Here is a 16,961-nt window from a genome sequence, read left to right as displayed (position 1 = left end):
TATGCCCACCTTTTCTTCTGCGTCTGTCTGGCTTGTGTGGGTTTTTTGGCCTGTGTCCTCCGTGAGCAACCTTCCTCAAAATCCCTCTCCCCATCTCTTGTCTCTTCCCGTCTCCGAGCGCTTCTCAGCGTCTCTGCACTCCTCCTTCGCAGCTCTTTGTGAGCGGGATTTGCAGAAGGTGGGGAGAGAAGGGAGAGAGGAGGGCGAGGGGCGGGAGCGGACGGAAGGTGGGGATTGGAGCGGGGCAAAAGGGAGGGGAGCAGCGCGGGAGGGAGGAGAGGGCGGCGCGGGCGCGGCAGGGCGGGAGGGAGCCCAGGAGCGCTGGCGCCCGCTCCCGCCTCCTGCGCCTCCCGCGCGGCCGCTCGGCGCGGGCCCGGCCGGGATGGGCTGGCCCGGGGGCTCCCCCTGCTGCTGCTGCTGCTGCCCCGCCCCGCCGCGCCCCCGCCCCGCCGGGCGCCCCCCGCAGGTGAGTGGCCGCTCGGGGCGGGAGGGCGGCGGCCTGTGCGTCACGGCCAGGGGGCAGTGCCGGGGGCGGTCGCCAGGGGGCGCGAGGCCGCCGGGGCTCGAGGGGGTGCCGGGAACGGGGCTGGCGCCCCGGGGCTGGGGGCCGGGAATGAGCTGGTCATGGCGAACCCAGACAGCTGGCAGCCGGGAAGGTGACCAGGGGGCGGGGCGCGGGCCGCAGTCACACTCGGGTCGGGCCATCACGCCTTCGTGCGTCCTGGTGCGCACACGCCCCCAGGCACGGCGCTGCCGCGTCCCACCACGAATCCGTGCGCCCCTTACCAGGCGCGGGTCCTCCAGAGTGGTGGGACGTGGCCCCCCACTCGGAGGTCCGGACTCTGGCGCCGCGTTCTGGCCCCGGCCTGGGAGTGCTTGGAGGGTTTTTCTTTCTACTTCACCTCTGGGGAAACTGAGGCAGAAAGCAGGCACTAAAGAAGCTGATTTCACTTTCCAGCCCCACTCCTCGGCCCCCTTGTGCTGCTACTCTCAATTCTCTAGATCCTCCTGGGCACACCCATAGACCCGCCTTCCTCCTTCTCTCCTTCCTTGGGCCTCACCCCACCGTGGCGGCTGGGCTCCCGGCCTCTCATCCAACCACAGCTATTTCCAGGAAGGGGGAGTGTGGGTGGAGGGGTTTCTCCAAACAAACCCAGGGCTTCAGAGTGCGATGGGGGCCAGGCTGGGGGAGAGGCTGACAGGCTTTGGAATGTTCCAGGCAGGAGAGGGGTCCTCCCCGGTCTGGTAATGCCTTCCCCGCCCTGTCCCAGTGAGCTACTTTTCCTCTAGGCACAAGCTGGGGGAATCAGTGCTCTCCCAACTCCATCTTCCCCCAGAGGTGCCTCACGTGGTGGGGAAGGACTCAGTCTTGCTTCCCTGGCCACCCACAGGGGTTAGTGAACCCCGCAGGAGAAAAGAGTGAGGGACAGATGTTTGCAGACCTGTTGCAGATAAGGGTGACTGCCAGGTGAGGGGACGGGACTTTCAGCCTCTCTAGATGGAGCAGGAGTAGAAAGGAGCATGCTGGAGGGATCCTGGCCAGGGTTTGAGCAATAGGAGCAGAGAAAGGCCATCCACCCTACCACAGTGCCTCTCCTCCCCCAAACAGAGCTGGAGAGACTGGATGAGGCCAGGCCCAGTTGCCCACACTGGCCAAGGTCCTGGAATGTCCTGGGACCCAGCCAGAGCTGGTGGGGTGGGAGTGGGTTGCAGAGCCAGTGCCCCTCTCCAGTTACAGGCTAGGGGCCCAGGCTTTGCCACTCCGATGCCTCCCTATGGGCAAGGTACCCTGGGGACAGACTTCCTGACCTGGAAGGAGAATGAGAGCTTCATGAGAAAACTGAGGTGAAGCCCAGATCAGGCAGGTACACAGAAGCGGCCTGAGTGGGCTCCCATAAGGGAACTCATCAGAGAAGGCAGGATTAGACCGGCCCCAGGGGCAAGAGGGAGGGAGAGAGAAGTCTAAGGACCTAGTGGGAGATGCCAGAGCTGGGGGAGTTGCCTGAGCTCTGGGACATTCAGTAAATACCATGCAAATGGGGGGGAGGGGGAGCATATTGGCACATTCTTTCTAGTGACAGCTCTTGCCGGCTCAAGGGGCTGCTTGTCCAAGGCTTGGGGCTGAGGACCCCCAGAGCATTAACCCCTTATATTTTTGGGAGATTATTTCCCTCATTTCCAAGGCCCCAATCCACCTCCTTCTCTTGACTCCCAGGACAGGAAGTTGGCCATGTTCCCAGGAGGGAGGCAGGAGGCCCATGGAAGGGTGTGGAGTATGTGTTGGGGGGAGGGGGGACTCCTGTCCAGTCCTCAGGTCCTGGGACAGATACTGAGGAAGGAGAGGAGAGCTAGGAGAGCCATGAAGGTAGTACTCAGGCTTTGGGGGAAGGCAGCCCTAGGGCCTGGGTGGAGGGCCCAAGTGGCAGGGCCCAAGCCCGGGAAATGAGTGAGCGGGGGACTGTGTCAGGAGCAGAGCAGCTGGGGGCTGTCAGAAAAAGGGCCTCAGATGCCTTGAGCTGGAGCGGGAGAATGGATCACTCCTGTGGGCAAAACAGTCTTCTGGCTGGAATTTGCCTTCCAGTGTGAATGAGAGAAGAGAGGACATAGGTGTTTTCCTTTTCCTACTTCACAACCAGTGAAACTGAGGCAGGAATCTGGCCCTCAGTCCCATTTTCCCTGCAGGATGCTCTCCGGATCCTGGGATCCTGGGCTGGCCAAGACAGTGATTTTCACCACCACCATCACTCCCCCCCCCCAGTCCCCCACATACACATACACACACCCTAGCCACCACCACCACCACCGGAAGTCCCTGGAGTGCCTGAGAGTTCAGGCTGGAAGCCTGGCCTAGCCAGGACTCGGTGTTCCCCACTGGCTCTTGAGCTCTGCCCTGAGACCTAAATTCCCACCCAACCCCCACCCTGCCCCATCACACCGGGAGGGGTAGAGAAGCTGGATCTTTGGATCTGTGCAGATCCCTGGATAGGATGGATCCCTGGGTATGAGGCAGCTCCAAAGCAAGAGGGGTGGGGGGCAAAAGATCTTGGGCTGACACTCCCAGCAGGGTAGATCCTGGGAATCTGATCTCCTGGCCTCCCCCACATCCTCCCCCCACCCCACTTCCTGGAGCAGCGACCTGCCCCCTTCCCGCCTGTACTCCCCTCCGCTTCCAGGGCTGGGCTTCTCCTCACACCAGCCAGACAGCCTACCCTCCACCCAGGGGAAGCGGCTGCCTCCGCCAGGCTGCTTCCAGGAAGCCCCAGGCCTGGCCCCAGCATTGTTCAGGGCCTGCGGCGGCACCCCAGCCAGCCGGACAGGACACCATGAAGTCCAGCGGCCCCGTGGAGAGGCTGCTCAGAGCCCTGGGGAGGAGGGACAGCAGCCGGGCCACCAGCAGGGTAGGAGTACCCACCAGCAGGGCAGAGGAGGGGCGGGGTGGAGGTGTGGGCAGTGGGGGCGGGGGCCAGGGGATAAGATTGCCAGGCCAGACCCTCTCCTCCAGCCTTCTCCCCTTACCCTGCATTCCCTCTTTACTCTGCCCCTTTGGGATGGCCAGGGCTGTGGCAGGAGCAGCAGAAGTTTGTGCTAGAGCAGAACCAGTATGTTTTGGCTCCTCTCTCACCTCCCTGCCCTAGCCCAGGCCAACCCTGGGGGATCCTGGCCCCTTCACCGGCATCTTGGTATACTTCATTGTAGGACCTTTCTGGATACTACCCTGGAGCTCCCGGGCAAGGCTCAGACCAGGCTCCTTCCCCAAGCTGAGAAGTTTAGGGGAAATGATGGGGGGAGGAGGGGAGGCAGCCAGGTCTCAGGAGTGCTTTAGGCTCTGGGCTTTGCTTTCCACTGATACTGTCCCTGTGTGCCACTCATGGCAAATACACCCAAGTTTCCCAGTGGGTCCAGCAAGGTTGGTCCAGTTTAGGAGAGCAGCGGCTGGTTTAGTCCAGCTGTTTCAGGGACAGACAGCCAAGAGACCAGAGGTGCTGCCTGGAGGACCCGGCTGGGGGGCCTGAAGGCCCCATCACTCCCTTTCCCCACATTTTCTCAGCCTTACCCCAAAAGCAGCATGAGACAATACTATAGAAGGGAAGGGGGCAGGAATTTGAACTCCAGAGGAGAAAAATCAGGTAGGAGAGAGGAGGCAAGGAGGCAAATGGTCCCCAGAAAGAGGATGGGAGGAGTGAAACACAGTGGGAGGGATGGGACTGAAGTAGGCCCAGCCTCCTGCCTCATTGCACATCTGGGTGGGGAGGGGTCAACATCCACACATCTGGCCCACCCCTCCTTCATTCAATGCTGGAATCCCACTTGAACCTCCTCAAATGACAGGGTGCTCACTACATTCAGAAGTAGCAAGGCTGCTAAATATTTTCCCCAATGTCATGCCTTAGTCTTCCTCTCCCTCCAGCACTACCACCCACCTTCTTACACAACTTCTGCCTGCAGCCTCAATGCACAATGAGTAAACATGTTGTTCTTGCGGGAAGGAGGGGGCAGCGGGGGAGAGGGAGGGCATGTCAGCTGCCTAGAGCGTGGGGACTGCAGGAGCCAGGGGAGCAGGACTGGCTGAGGCCACTCCTGCCAGGTCAGTCTGGGTACTGCTGAGTGACTGTCATCCTACATTCATGTCTGGACCCTTTGCTGCTCACTCTGCACATTAGCCTCCATGGAGGGGGGGTATGATGGGAGGAGAAACAGGTGGCCTCATAGAGAAGAGTAAGAGAGCACCCTCCACCAGGAGGAAAGCTCTCTGGTGGGGGGGTAGTGACCACAAGCATATCACACACCACAGCCACGTGAGGGACCAAAGTGATCCCTTGGGGAGGAGCTGACCCAGCGAGGCTGACGCAAGGGGCCAGATTCCATGCACTGTCAAGGACAGGCCCCACAACTGGCCGGAAACAGCTGTGGCCAAGTGTGTCCTACCAGTTTAGGCACTTCAGTCAAGATGGAGGAAGAAAGGAACCAGTGCAGTGGTAAGGCTTCGGCCCAATCCTGGAGATGGGCCCACTAGGAACAAACACCTCTGTCTGTGTCTGTCCCTCCACCCCTAGCCTAGGAAAGCTGAGCCACATAGCTTCCGGGAGAAGGTTTTCCGGAAGAAATCACCGGTCTGTGCAGTGTGTAAGGTGACCATCGATGGGACGGGCGTCTCGTGCAGAGGTGAGGCACCCTGTTCTGTGACACTGAGAGTCTCCACCCAGCACCACTGTGTCACACAACTCCAGCAGGCAGATGCACAGAATAGGAACATAATGTGCATGCCGCCCCTGGATCAGAGCGTGGGAGCCTAGAGGCAGCTGCCTCCCTTCTGAACCCTAGCTCCCCATGACGAACACCCCCAGCAACCCAGGAGACCCCAGTATACCTTCTTTCCCACCCTGACCTGTGACTGGGGACTTCCCGCTCTCTCTTCCTTCTCAGCCCTACCCAGCCTAGAACATGACCCTGGCTCCCTCCCATCCTGACCTGGGCAGTAGTGCCCCACTGCCATTCTCTGCCCCTGCTCCCCACTCCATCTCAATACAGCCGGAGTCCTGAAAGTCCCAGGGCCTGGGGAGATGGGAGAGGGTCACCCCTTCCACTGCCCCAGAAGGCCCCTGCTAACCCCTCCCCTCTCTATTCCCCTCTAGTCTGCAAGGTGGCCACACACAGAAAATGTGAAGCAAAGGTGGGTACCTGGTGGGGGGAAGGGGACTAGGGTCCCTTCCTCCTTTGAAACAGGCTTCTCCAGCCACACTGGCATCAACCCTCCACCTGTCTCATCACTGGGGAACCCCTGCTGGAGTGGGAGAGGGTGCTGTGCTGGGCCCTTTAAGAACCACCCTACTCCACCCCCTGGAGGTCTGGCCCAGGCCAGTGGACAGCTAGACAGCGTTTGTCTTGGTGCGGTGCCCAGGCTGCAGCTGGCAAGAGGGTGGGGGTGGGGAATGAATGAGGAGGAGGAAGGGTGGGGTGGGTGGGTGGCGGAGCAGGATTTCAAAGACTGGGCAGCCGGATGGGCTGTGCCTTCCCTGGGGAAGGGGCCTCAGGATGCCTGGGTGGGTCCTGTCCTGGGCCCTGAAGGGACTGGGCAAAATACAAGCTGTAGATGTCACCCACTGTCCACTGGGGACCTGAGACAGCCCCATCCCTGAGGAGGTTCTCTGGTTCCCCTCCTGCAGTGTGGGGGTTCCCAGGGCCTTGGAGCCAACTTAGGGGAGCTGTGAGCCCAAAGGCGGGGTCTCCCGGTGAAAGAGACCAGTGTCCGTCCCTGGCCATGGCCTGCCTGCATGGCTCTATATATAACTCCTGCCCTGCAGCTGGATGAATGGGGGTCTGTGTGGGCATGGGGCTGGGAGCCAAGAGCAACAAGTGGGGGGCCTGGGCTGAGGGACCTAGAGGCCAGAGGGGAGGCTCCCTTAAATAGAGGAACTTCAGCTGGAGCCTGCGCCCATCTCCTGACAGCCCCTCCACCCTGCTGAAGCTGAGGGGCGGCCCTATCCTTAAGCCCAGGAGAGCCCATTTCACCGGGAGCTTAGCCCTCACTCAGGTCTCCTTGCAGGTGACTTCACCCTGTCAGGCCTTGCCTCCTGCAGAGCTGGTGAGTGTGCTCTGGGATGGACGGGGGGGCCAAGGAACCTGGCTGCAGGGTCCAAAGGTCTGGTGGCCATGGGAGGGGGGCAGGAGGTTACCTTGAGTGGACTACTGTGGGTATTGGTCATCCTGAGAGAGGGAAAAAATGCCTGAGCCCTCCGCTGTTCTTATCCTCTGGGCCTGCTGGGGGCTAGGACTCTTCTCCCTTTGCCCAATACAGCCCACACAGGGACCCTGGCAGGCTGTCTCCACTTCCCCAGGCCCAGACGGGTCCTTGCTCCAGCCCTAACCACTCCCTTTTCCTCCCCCGGCTCCACCTAGCGGAGAAACACGGCCCCTGTGAGGCGCATAGAGCACCTGGTAAGGTGATGCTGGAGGGGGCGGGGTGGGGGCAGAAGCAGGCAGCTCTGGCAGTAAGGACCTAGGTTTCTTCTGAGGACAAAAGTTCATGGAACTCTGGAGGGGGAACCTGTTTCAGAGGAGGAAGGGACCCACCGAATCTCTGAATGCTTATCTCATCTTATCTCATCCACCAGGGATCCACCAAGTCTCTGAACCATTCAAAGCAGCGCAGCACTCTGCCCAGGTAAGTGAGGGCGCCGAAGGTGGTCCCACATGAGCCCTTTCCGCTGTCCCCACACCTCAGCCCAGGGCAGTGCCCCCCAACAAAGTTCTCCGGGAGAGCCCCACGCCCCTAAGCGGTCCCACCCACCCTCAGGAACCCGGAGGCCCTTCCATCACACCAGCCCCCCTTGGGAACCCGCCCTCCGTTCCTCATGCAGGCTTCACTCCTTCCAGGAGCTTCAGCCTGGACCCGCTCATGGAGCGCCGCTGGGACCTGGACCTCACCTACGTGACCGAGCGGATCCTGGCCGCCGCCTTCCCGGCGCGGCCAGACGAGGAGCGACACCGGAGCCACCTGCGGGAGCTGGCTCACGTGCTGCAATCCAAGCACCGCGACAAGTACCTGGTGAGAGGCGGGGCCTACCGCAGTCAGCCAATGAGAGGGCTGGAAGGCCCCCATGGGCACGGCTGCGGCCTGACAGTCAGTCCCTCGGAGGCGGGGCCGGGGGCGGCTCTAGAGGACAGTGGCCCAGGCGCAGCTGGAACCGATCTGGAGCGAAGACCACCTGGCTATCACAGCTGGGCAGGGCGTTAGCAACCTCCCCATTTTGGAGACTCTTAGGGCTACAGCGGGGTGCTACTGTGTCCATGCACCACCGCGCCTCGCTGCGTCAGGTCTAAGCCCTCCGCCCTTTTCTTGCAGCTCTTCAACCTTTCAGAAAAAAGACATGACCTGACCCGCCTAAACCCCAAGGTAGGAGGGGATTGAAGCCATTGAACTGAATTATCCCCACCCCAGAAGCCCCCAGCCTCCTGGTTATTAACCGTAGCAATTGGCATCTACTTCACTCTTAAGCACTTTCTCATATGACATGTATACTTGTGAGACACTCCAAAGCATGGTGCATCAGGTATGAACCCACTGTACAGGTGAGGAAAGTATTGAGGCTGTTGTGTTGGACATCCAAGAGGCTGACCTTGTCCCAGACCCCTGTGTCCTGTTCCTTTTTACTCCCATCTCTTCGCTTATGGCTCTCATTCCCAGTTTCACTCCTGCACCCCCCACCCAGGTCCAGGACTTTGGCTGGCCTGAGCTGCATGCGCCACCCCTGGACAAGCTGTGCTCCATCTGCAAAGCCATGGAGACCTGGCTCAGTGCTGACCCACAGCATGTGGTCGTACTGTACTGCAAGGTGGGCTGGGACCTCAGGTTGGCAGGGCTGGGATGCCCTCAGCCCGGGGCTCCAGCAGGCCCTCTATCCCTGTCTCTATCCATAGGGGAGCAAGAGCAAGCTCGGGGTCATCGTCTCTGCCTACATGCACTACAGCAAGATCTCTGCAGGGTGAGGCTCCCCTGCCTTTGAGTGGCCCCTTCCCCAAAAGCCCTTCTTCCAGCTGGTTCTTGACAACCCCATCTCCCCGGAAGCCCCACCTCTGTGTTCAGAGAGCCATTTACTATAAACTTGGCATTGCCACCTCCTTTTTCTCATTTGTACTTCACAGTTCTCTGGGGCTGCTGTAACAAAATGCCACAAACTAAGTGGCTTAAGACATCAGAAATGTATTGTCACAGTTCTGGAGGCTAGACGTCTAAAACTGAGGTGTCAGCAGGGCCTCACTCCCTCTGAGACCCTGGGTAGAACCCTTCCTTGCCTCCTTCTAGCTTCTGGTGGTGGCCAGCAATCCTTAGTGTTCCTTGGCTTGTAGCTACGTCACTCCGATCTCTGCCTCCATCGTCACATGACTTTCTTCCTGTGTGTCTGTGTGTCTTCTCTTCTTCTAAGGACATCAATCATATTGGATTAAGGGCTCACCCTACTCCAGTATGACATCTTAACTAATTACATCTGCAACGACCCTATTTCCAAATAAGGTCACATTCTGAGGTACATATCTTTTGGGGGGGACACAATTCAACCCATAATATGGTTTTATTGCCCCATTTTACAGATGAGGAAACTAAAGCTCAGGGAACAATTGTTTGTGGTCCAACAACTAGTCAAATGACTTATGTGGGGTTTCTAGTTCTCTTTACCACTACAGTAGGCTTCCTGTAGACTTGGGGTCACCTCTCATCTTTCGCTGGGGTTTAGGTATGGGAGACCAAGGTAGAGACCAGCCCCTCATCCCCTGCACTTGTTTGCTCTCCCCAGGGCAGACCAGGCACTGGCCACTCTTACCATGCGGAAGTTCTGCGAGGACAAGGTGGCCACAGAGCTGCAGCCCTCACAGCGCCGGTGAGCAGCCTGGGGGGTATAGGCCGGAGGAGCAGCTCCTGCCATGGCTTTCTCATTCACATAGCACACTTTAGTGGCGCACCCCGATATGCCAGCTCTGTGCCAAGTGCGGAGATTTCAGAACAACAAATTTGCTGTTATGAACCTTACATACCAGTGGAGTAGAAGGCAATAAACCTGTGATAAATAGACAAGATCATTTTGTTTTTATTTTATTTTTCATCCTCACTCGAGGATATATTTTTCCATTTATCTTCAGATAGAGTGGGAGGTGGGGAGAGAGAGAGAGAAACATCTATGTGATGTGAGAGAGACACATCGATTGGTTGCCTCCCGCATGACCCCGACCAGGGCTGGGACCAAACTGCAACCCAGGTATGTGCCCTTGACCCGAATCGAACCTGAGATTCTTTGGTCCTTGGGCTGACGCTCTAACTGCTGAGCCTAACTGGCCAGGGTGATGAGATCATTTTGGATGATGACAAGTGCTGTGAAGAAAATAAAGCTGAGTCTTATGATGAAGAGAGACTTGCAAGTTCTGCCTCTATAAGTTCTGGGGGAAGAGCATCCTAGGCAAAGGGGGCAGCAAGTACAAAACCTTTGAAGCAGCAGGAAGGATTGAGGTTAGAAACAAGGAAGAACTTTCTGGTGGCTGGAATGGGAGGGAAATACTGAGGAGAAGGGCAGGCCTTCCGAGGATGGGTGGGGGTGTGCACAGTTGAAATGCAACAAGAGAACTTCCAGAGGAAGGGGCTTATGTTCGTTCTTCTTGACACACACACACACACATACCCCACCTTCCGCTTCAGATATATCAGCTACTTCAGTGGTCTGCTGTCCGGCTCCATCAGAATGAACAGCAGCCCTCTCTTCCTGCACTATGTGCTTGTGCCCATGCTGCCAGCCTTTGAGCCTGGCACAGGTGAGTCTACCTGGGATATACTCCATGGGGGGCTGTTCCTCCACCTCCTTCACTCAGCCCCCTTCATATGCCTTCTTGCCCCTCCAGGTTTCCAGCCCTTCCTCAAGATCTACCAGTCCATGCAGCTCGTCTACACATCTGGAATCTAGTGAGTGCTATGTCCCCAGGCCCCTACTCCCCTGGGCTCCAGCTCCGTTTCTCCAACCTCCCCAGACACCTGGGCCTCCAGCTCTAGCCACTGTACCTGAAAACCTATACCACCATGGGATCCATTTTACAGATAGGGAAGCTGAGGCTCCCTAAAGGTCTTTCACTCAGGGCTCAGACTCCCATCTCCCAAGTCCCTCCTGACTCTTCATGGCCACCACTGAGCCCGAGGGCCTCTGATTCAGTTCTGCTTTCCCCTGTCTTCCAGTCGCATTGCAGGCTCTGGTCCCCAACAGCTTTGCATTGGCCTGGAGCCAGCCCTCCTCCTCAAAGGCGACGTCATGGTGAGGGGGCCTTGCCAACAAAGGGTCTTGGAGGTGGGACAGGGGTGGTGTTGTCTCCTGCCAGCAGCTCAATCTCTAGTGAATCATGAATTCAATCCACATCGGGGGCAAAAAGGGAGTCCCTGAGTGGGGGTCACCTTGAGGTTGAGGCAGGGCAGAGCTGTGTCCAGGCAGTCCCCAGGGCGGAAGCACAGAGGAGGTGTAACGACATGAGGACCCGACCTGTCTCCCTCACCCAGGTGACATGCTATCACAAGGGTGGCCGGGGGACAGACCGGACCCTTGTGTTCCGAGTCCAGTTCCACACATGCACCATCCACGGACCACGGCTTACCTTTCCCAAAGACCAGCTGGATGAGGCCTGGACTGGTGAGTCAGAGACAAGTAGCACGAGGGCTAGAGTCCGGGAGGCGGTGGGGCAGGCAAGCAGGTGGGCGGGGGACCGGGCTTTTCACTGTCCTCTCCTCACAGATGAGAGGTTCCCCTTCCAAGCTTCAGTGGAGTTTGTCTTCTCCTCCAGCCCTGAGAAGATCAAAGGTAAGAGCAGGGCCTGGGGTCAGGGCTGAAGGCTGCGTCCCTGCTTCTCACCACTTGGGCCTTTCACAGGCAACACCCCACGGAACGACCCCTCGGTCACTGTTGACTACAACACAGCAGAGCCCGCGGTGCGCTGGGACTCCTATGAGAACTTCAACCAGCACCATGAGGACAGTGTGGACGGTGTGTGCCCCAGGTCCAGGGGCAGTGGGAGGTGGAGGTTTGGGGGATGCACTCCTCCCCAGGCAGCTCTACCTCCCAAGAGATACCCCCTGAGCTGGAGTGTCCAGGGCAGTCCCCTCTCATTAACGCTCTCTTCTCCCTGCCCGCCCACCCTTCTTCTCCTCACTCAGGCTCCCTGACCCATACCCACGGCCCCCTAGATGGCAGTCCTTATGCCCAGGTGCTGCGAGCCCCCCGGCAGACCCCACCAGCGCCCTCTCCAGAGCTGCCCCCACCCCCTCTGCTGTCTGTCAGCAGCGACTCTGGCCATTCATCCACGCTCACCACTGAGCCAGCGGCAGAGTCCCCTGGCCGGCCACCCCCAACGGCGGCTGAGCGGCAGGAGCTAGATCGCCTCCTGGGAGGCTGTGGAGTGGCCAGTGGGGGTCGGGGGGCTGGGCGCGAGACAGCTATCCTGGATGATGAAGAGCACCCCCCTGCGAGTGGAGGCACCCACATTGGAACATATTCAGGCCACAGACCTGCCCTCAGCCGCCACTGTTCCTGCCGCCAGGGTTACCGGGAACCCTGCGGGGTCCCCAACGGGGGATACTACCAGCCAGAGGGAACCCTGGAGAGGCGGCGGCTGGCCTATGGGGGATACGAGGGGCCCGCCCAGGGCTATGCCGAGCCTTCTGTGGAGAAGAGGCGCCTCTGCAGGTCGCTGTCTGAGGGGCCGTACCCCTACCCCCCTGAGCTGGGGAAACCAACCGCTGGGGACTTCGGCTACCGCTCCCCAGGCTACCGGGAGGTGGTGATCCTGGAGGACCCTGGTCTGCCTGCCCTGTGCTCCTGTCCTGCTTGTCAGGAGAAGGTGGCGCTGCCCACCACGGCTCTGTATGGGTTACGGCTGGAGAGGGAAGCTGGAGAGGGGTGGGCGAGTGAGGCCGGCAAGCCCCTTCTGCACCCGGTACGGTCTGGGCACCCACTACCCCTGCTGGTGCCGGCTTGCGGGCATCACCATGCCCCGATACCTGACTACAGCTGCCTGAAGCTAACCAAGGCAGGCGAAGAAGGGCATGAGGGCTGCTCCTACGCCATGTGCCCTGAAGGCCGGTATGGGCATCCAGGGTACCCTGCCTTGGTGACATACGGCTATGGAGGGGCAGTTCCCAGTTACTGCCCAGCATATGGCAGGGTGCCTCACAGCTGTGGCTCTGCAGGCGAGGGCAGAGGGTATCCCAGCCCTGGTGCCCACTCCCCACGAGCTGGCTCCATCTCGCCGGGCAGCCCACCCTACCCACCATCCAGGAAGCTGAGCTACGAGATCCCTGCAGAGGAGGGAGGGGACAGGTATCCACTGCCCGGGCACCTGGCCCCAGCAGGACCCTTGGCATCTGCAGGTGAGGGGCACTGGGGTGGTGAGTGCTCAGGGCAGAGGAGGGTTCTGGACTATGGTTGGGAAGGTACAGAGTGAGAAAGAACTAAGCCAGACAGAGGCCTGTTCCTGACTCACAGCCTCTACTCCCTGCAGAGTCGCCTGAGCCAGCGTCCTGGAGGGAGGGCCCCAGCAGGCACAGTACCCTGCCTCGGTCTCCCCGAGATGCCCCATGCAATGCCTCTTCAGAGATGTCTGGTCCCTCCACACCCCTGCACACCAGCAGCCCAGTCCAGGGCAAGGAAAGGTAGACAAGCACCTCCTTGTCCAAGTAGACACTGAAGGCTGGGGCTGGGGGCAGTTCACAACAGGGGCTCTGAGAACCGGCTGACCACCTGCCCTCTCTCCCCGCAGCACCCGACGGCAGGACACCAGGTCCCCCACCTTGGCACCCACTCAGAGACTGAGTCCTGGAGAGGCCTTGCTGCCAGTAGCCCAGGGAGGTGCTGAAAAGCCTCCTGAGCTGTCATCAAGAAGTGGGCTTGAGCCTCCGGGCCCTTTCTCCCCGACCTCCCCACCCAGCTCACCCAATGACTGGCCTCAGGAGAGGAGTCCTGGGGGCTGCTCAGACAGTGGCAGTCCAAGGGGCCCTGTGCCCACCACGCTGCCCGGCCTCCGCCATGCCCCCTGGCAGGGCCTTCGAGAGCCGCCGGACAGCCCGGATGGGTCCCCCCTTACTCCTGTGCCTACCCAGATGCCCTGGCTTGTGGCCAGCCCTGAGCCACCCCAGAGCTCACCCACACCTGCCTTTCCCTCGGCGGCATCCTATGAGATCAGCAGCCCCACCCAGCCCCCACTTCCTGAGAAACGCCACCTGCCGGGGCCTGGGCAACAGCCAGGCCCCTGGGGCCCAGAGCAGGCATCACCACCACCCAGAGGCACCAGTCACCATGTCACCTTTGCACCTCAGCTCCCAGATAACACCCCTCAACCCCCAGGTATAAAGGCCTTGAGGGATGGGGTGGGAGGGCCACCTTACAAGAACCCTTTTTCCCACGGAGGGGCATGCTGTGGGGACTTGGGAGCCCTGAGGCCAAACTCAGTCCCTCCCTGTCCTAGAGCCCCCAATGCAAGAGAGCCAGAGCAACGTCAAGTTTGTCCAGGACACATCCAAATTCTGGTACAAACCACACCTGTCCCGTGACCAAGGTAAGAAGCCAGCCCGCCCCGCCGCTGCCACTCGCTCGGCTCCGTCAGGCGGCTCTGTACCCAGTGCAGCCCTCCAGGTGGCATCCTCCTCCTCCCATCAGTGTTTACTCTGAGCTGAGCTTCTCACTAGCAGGTGATGCTCGGCTTTGTGCCCAAGGAGGTGAACATGTAATGTTGCCAATGCCCTGTTAATTCTAAAGTTCTGTACCCAGATGCCCAGCACTGCCACAGCTGTCAGGACGAGGGCCTGGGAGCTGGCTAGCAGGGTGGGGCAGGGGCTTCACGGGGCTCAGTCAGCCACTCTGAAAAGTTATTCTCCTGCCTCCCCCAGCCATTGCCCTGCTGAAGGACAAGGACCCTGGGGCCTTCCTCATCAGGGACAGTCATTCATTCCAAGGAGCCTATGGGCTGGCCCTCAAGGTGGCTACACCCCCACCCAGTGCCCAGCCCTGGAAAGGTACAGAATGCCCAAACCTAAGAGAGAAGGGGAATGGAGTGGGGCAGGCACAGAGGCAAGACGAGGGGTATGGGCCCGGCCACTTCTTGGTGGGAGGGGCAGGAAGTGACTCTCATGCTCTGGAAAGAATCCCAGCAGGATAGAAGGCAGGAACCTGGAATCTGATAAAGGCTTTCCTCTCCTGGCCTCTCAGGGGACCCCTTGGAACAGCTGGTCCGCCATTTTCTCATTGAAACTGGGCCCAAAGGGGTGAAGATCAAGGGTTGTCCCAGTGAGCCCTACTTTGGTAAGAAGCAGGGGCTTGGGGGGAAGGCAGCTACACTGGGTCGGTTAGGGAGGCCAAGGGATTTCAGGGGGTAAGGGAAGTTGGGTCTTCTCTCACCTCGCTGCAGGCAGCCTGTCCGCCCTGGTCTCCCAGCACTCCATCTCCCCCCTGTCTCTGCCCTGCTGCCTGCGCATTCCCAGCAAAGGTAGGTGTTTCGCTGTCTGCCCTTCCACCTCTCCCCACCCACTGCAGCCAAAGGCAGAGTCCGGACCCTGGCTCCCAGCCTGCCTTGGCTCCCTGCTGACCTGCCCTGTTGGCCCTTCCCCTCAGATCCTCTGGAGGAGACCCCCGAGGCCCCAGTGCCCGCCAACATGAGCACCGCGGCAGATCTCCTGCGTCAGGGTGCCGGTAGGAGCCTCCTCCACTCCCCCTCCCCCGGGCACCAAGGGGGCACTGCCGATACAAGCATAGGACACTGAAAGGCCTGGAGATGGATGGGCCCTAGCAGATGCTTTTAAACCCATAAAGGCACGGGGAGCCTCATGTTTGTAAGGAGGGTGGATAAGGGGGTCCTCAGTCAAGGTTCTATTTTATCAGCGTGAGAATCGTGGGGAGGGGACTTATTAGAATGCAGACTCTCAGGCCTCTTTCCAGGATTTCTGACTGTAGACCTGGGGGAGTCATAGAATCTGCTCTAGCAGGTTACCTTTGTGATTCAAATGCATGTTGAGTAGCATTAGCCAGGGAAAGTGCAAGAGTGGGTGGAGTGGGGACACTAGGGGGAGACCAATCTGGAGGCTGACAGAGCCAGTGCTTCCCCCAACCCATTTCGTGCCCCCACAGCCTGCAGTGTGCTCTACCTGACTTCAGTGGAGACGGAGTCTCTGACGGGCCCCCAAGCGGTCGCCCGGGCGAGCTCCGCAGCTCTGAGCTGCAGCCCCCGCCCAACACCAGCTGTTGTCCACTTCAAGGTCTCTGCCCAGGGCATTACGCTGACAGACAACCAAAGGAAGTGAGTATGTGTGCCGAGCCCCTAGAGAACCCTAAGTTTAGGCCCTTGGGATCCCAGTTTCTGGGTACGAGTCCTCCTTCTCTCCTCTTTGCAGGCTCTTCTTTCGCCGCCATTATCCAGTGAACAGCATCACCTTCTCCAGCACTGATCCTCAGGACCGGAGGTGACTCTCCCTCCCAACCTTCTCTTCCCACAGACCACCCCCCCATCCCATCAGACCTCACAGACCAGTCCCCTGGCCCAGCGCCTCCTTTGGTAGCCATTCCCTGGGGTACATTCCTTCACAGTTCTTTTCCTTCTGCAGATGGACCAACCCCGATGGGACCACCTCCAAGTAAGCTTCCCACTAGAACACTCTATTCCCTCCATGGGACTGAGGTGCCTCCTTCCTCCTGGACACAGGGTCTGTAGTCCCTTGTGGAAGGGGTGCTGAGCCCCCTCCAAACCCTGCCTTTGTACCCCTAGGATCTTTGGTTTTGTGGCCAAGAAGCCGGGAAGCCCCTGGGAGAATGTGTGTCACCTCTTTGCAGAGCTTGACCCAGATCAGCCTGCAGGCGCCATTGTCACCTTCATCACCAAAGTTCTACTGGGCCAGAGAAAATGAAGGCAGGCCACGAGCTGAGCCCACGTCAACACTGCATCCCTCCCAGCACCCCACAGCCCTCACTTCCCCTGGCCTGGACCCTGGAGACCCAGGAACCAGCCCCCTCCCTTAGGACAGGGAGTGGGCATCAGCCTGGGACACTGCCTCCTTCCCTGCCCCCAACCTGCTAAGCTAAGTGGACGGGCCCATGAGATGACCTTGCACGTGAGCAGATGGCAGAGATGGGCATGTGAAGGGTGAGGAGGATCAGCAGTTGAGCTCTGGAAGGGATCAGGACAGTCCCACCTGCACAACATCAGCCCTGGAGACGAGCCAGTTCTACCCAGCGGCAGGTCCCAGCACGGCAGGGAAGGGAGAGGTGTGAGGAGCAAGTCCTCCCTCCTCTGCCTTCCCCTCTGAGCAGAGAGATCAGAGTGGAATCACATGGAAAGGGGGGGGAGAGAGTCTATTTTTGTCTAATAATAAAGAATTTCTATAATGTTTACTTTGGAATTGGAGTCGTGCCTATTCACAGGAAGGGCAAAGCCTCATGTCTCTCAGGGGCACA

General features: G+C 59.5%; 1 protein-coding gene across 3 annotated transcripts; it reads left to right on the top strand.

Moving 5' to 3' along the window:
* The first annotated feature begins 446 nt into the window (after nt 1-446).
* Nucleotides 447-16,906, top strand: TNS2 (tensin 2). Of its 3 annotated transcripts, none has more exons than XM_036251920.1 (29): nt 447-466; nt 5,055-5,163; nt 5,634-5,671; nt 6,545-6,583; nt 6,898-6,936; nt 7,113-7,162; nt 7,375-7,546; nt 7,844-7,894; nt 8,211-8,333; nt 8,419-8,483; nt 9,294-9,377; nt 10,187-10,299; nt 10,387-10,447; nt 10,715-10,790; nt 11,030-11,159; nt 11,262-11,327; nt 11,397-11,510; nt 11,681-12,892; nt 13,024-13,174; nt 13,282-13,865; nt 13,987-14,076; nt 14,408-14,533; nt 14,727-14,819; nt 14,926-15,003; nt 15,129-15,206; nt 15,642-15,810; nt 15,905-15,973; nt 16,115-16,144; nt 16,276-16,906. In XM_036251920.1, exons 7-29 carry the CDS (start codon nt 7,397-7,399, stop codon nt 16,412-16,414), a joined length of 3,852 nt encoding a protein of 1,283 aa, XP_036107813.1. In that variant the 5' UTR covers nt 447-466; nt 5,055-5,163; nt 5,634-5,671; nt 6,545-6,583; nt 6,898-6,936; nt 7,113-7,162; nt 7,375-7,396; the 3' UTR covers nt 16,415-16,906. The 3 variants fall into 3 exon arrangements, with proteins under 3 accessions (XP_036107813.1, XP_036107812.1, XP_036107811.1); XM_036251919.1 differs by lacking the exon at nt 447-466 and adding an exon at nt 2,312-2,365; XM_036251918.1 differs by lacking the exon at nt 447-466 and adding an exon at nt 3,035-3,398.
* The last annotated feature ends 55 nt before the right edge of the window (nt 16,907-16,961 follow it).

This window comes from Molossus molossus, unplaced genomic scaffold, assembly GCF_014108415.1.
Source record: "Molossus molossus isolate mMolMol1 unplaced genomic scaffold, mMolMol1.p scaffold_m16_p_10, whole genome shotgun sequence".
NCBI lineage: Eukaryota > Metazoa > Chordata > Mammalia > Chiroptera > Molossidae > Molossus > Molossus molossus.
The sequence above is the reverse complement of the archived record's forward strand: the minus strand, read 5'-3'. Positions and strand labels throughout refer to the sequence as shown.

Bases quoted from the DNA above. Each gene is read 5' to 3' on its own strand.
- TNS2 (XM_036251918.1), top strand. From the start codon at position 3,324: ATGAAGTCCAGCGGCCCCGTGGAGAGGCTGCTCAGAGCCCTGGGGAGG. The intron at 15,004-15,128 runs GTAGGTGTTTCG...CCTTCCCCTCAG, and splicing joins CCTGCGCATTCCCAGCAAAG to ATCCTCTGGAGGAGACCCCC. The intron at 16,145-16,275 runs GTAAGCTTCCCA...TTGTACCCCTAG, and splicing joins CCCGATGGGACCACCTCCAA to GATCTTTGGTTTTGTGGCCA.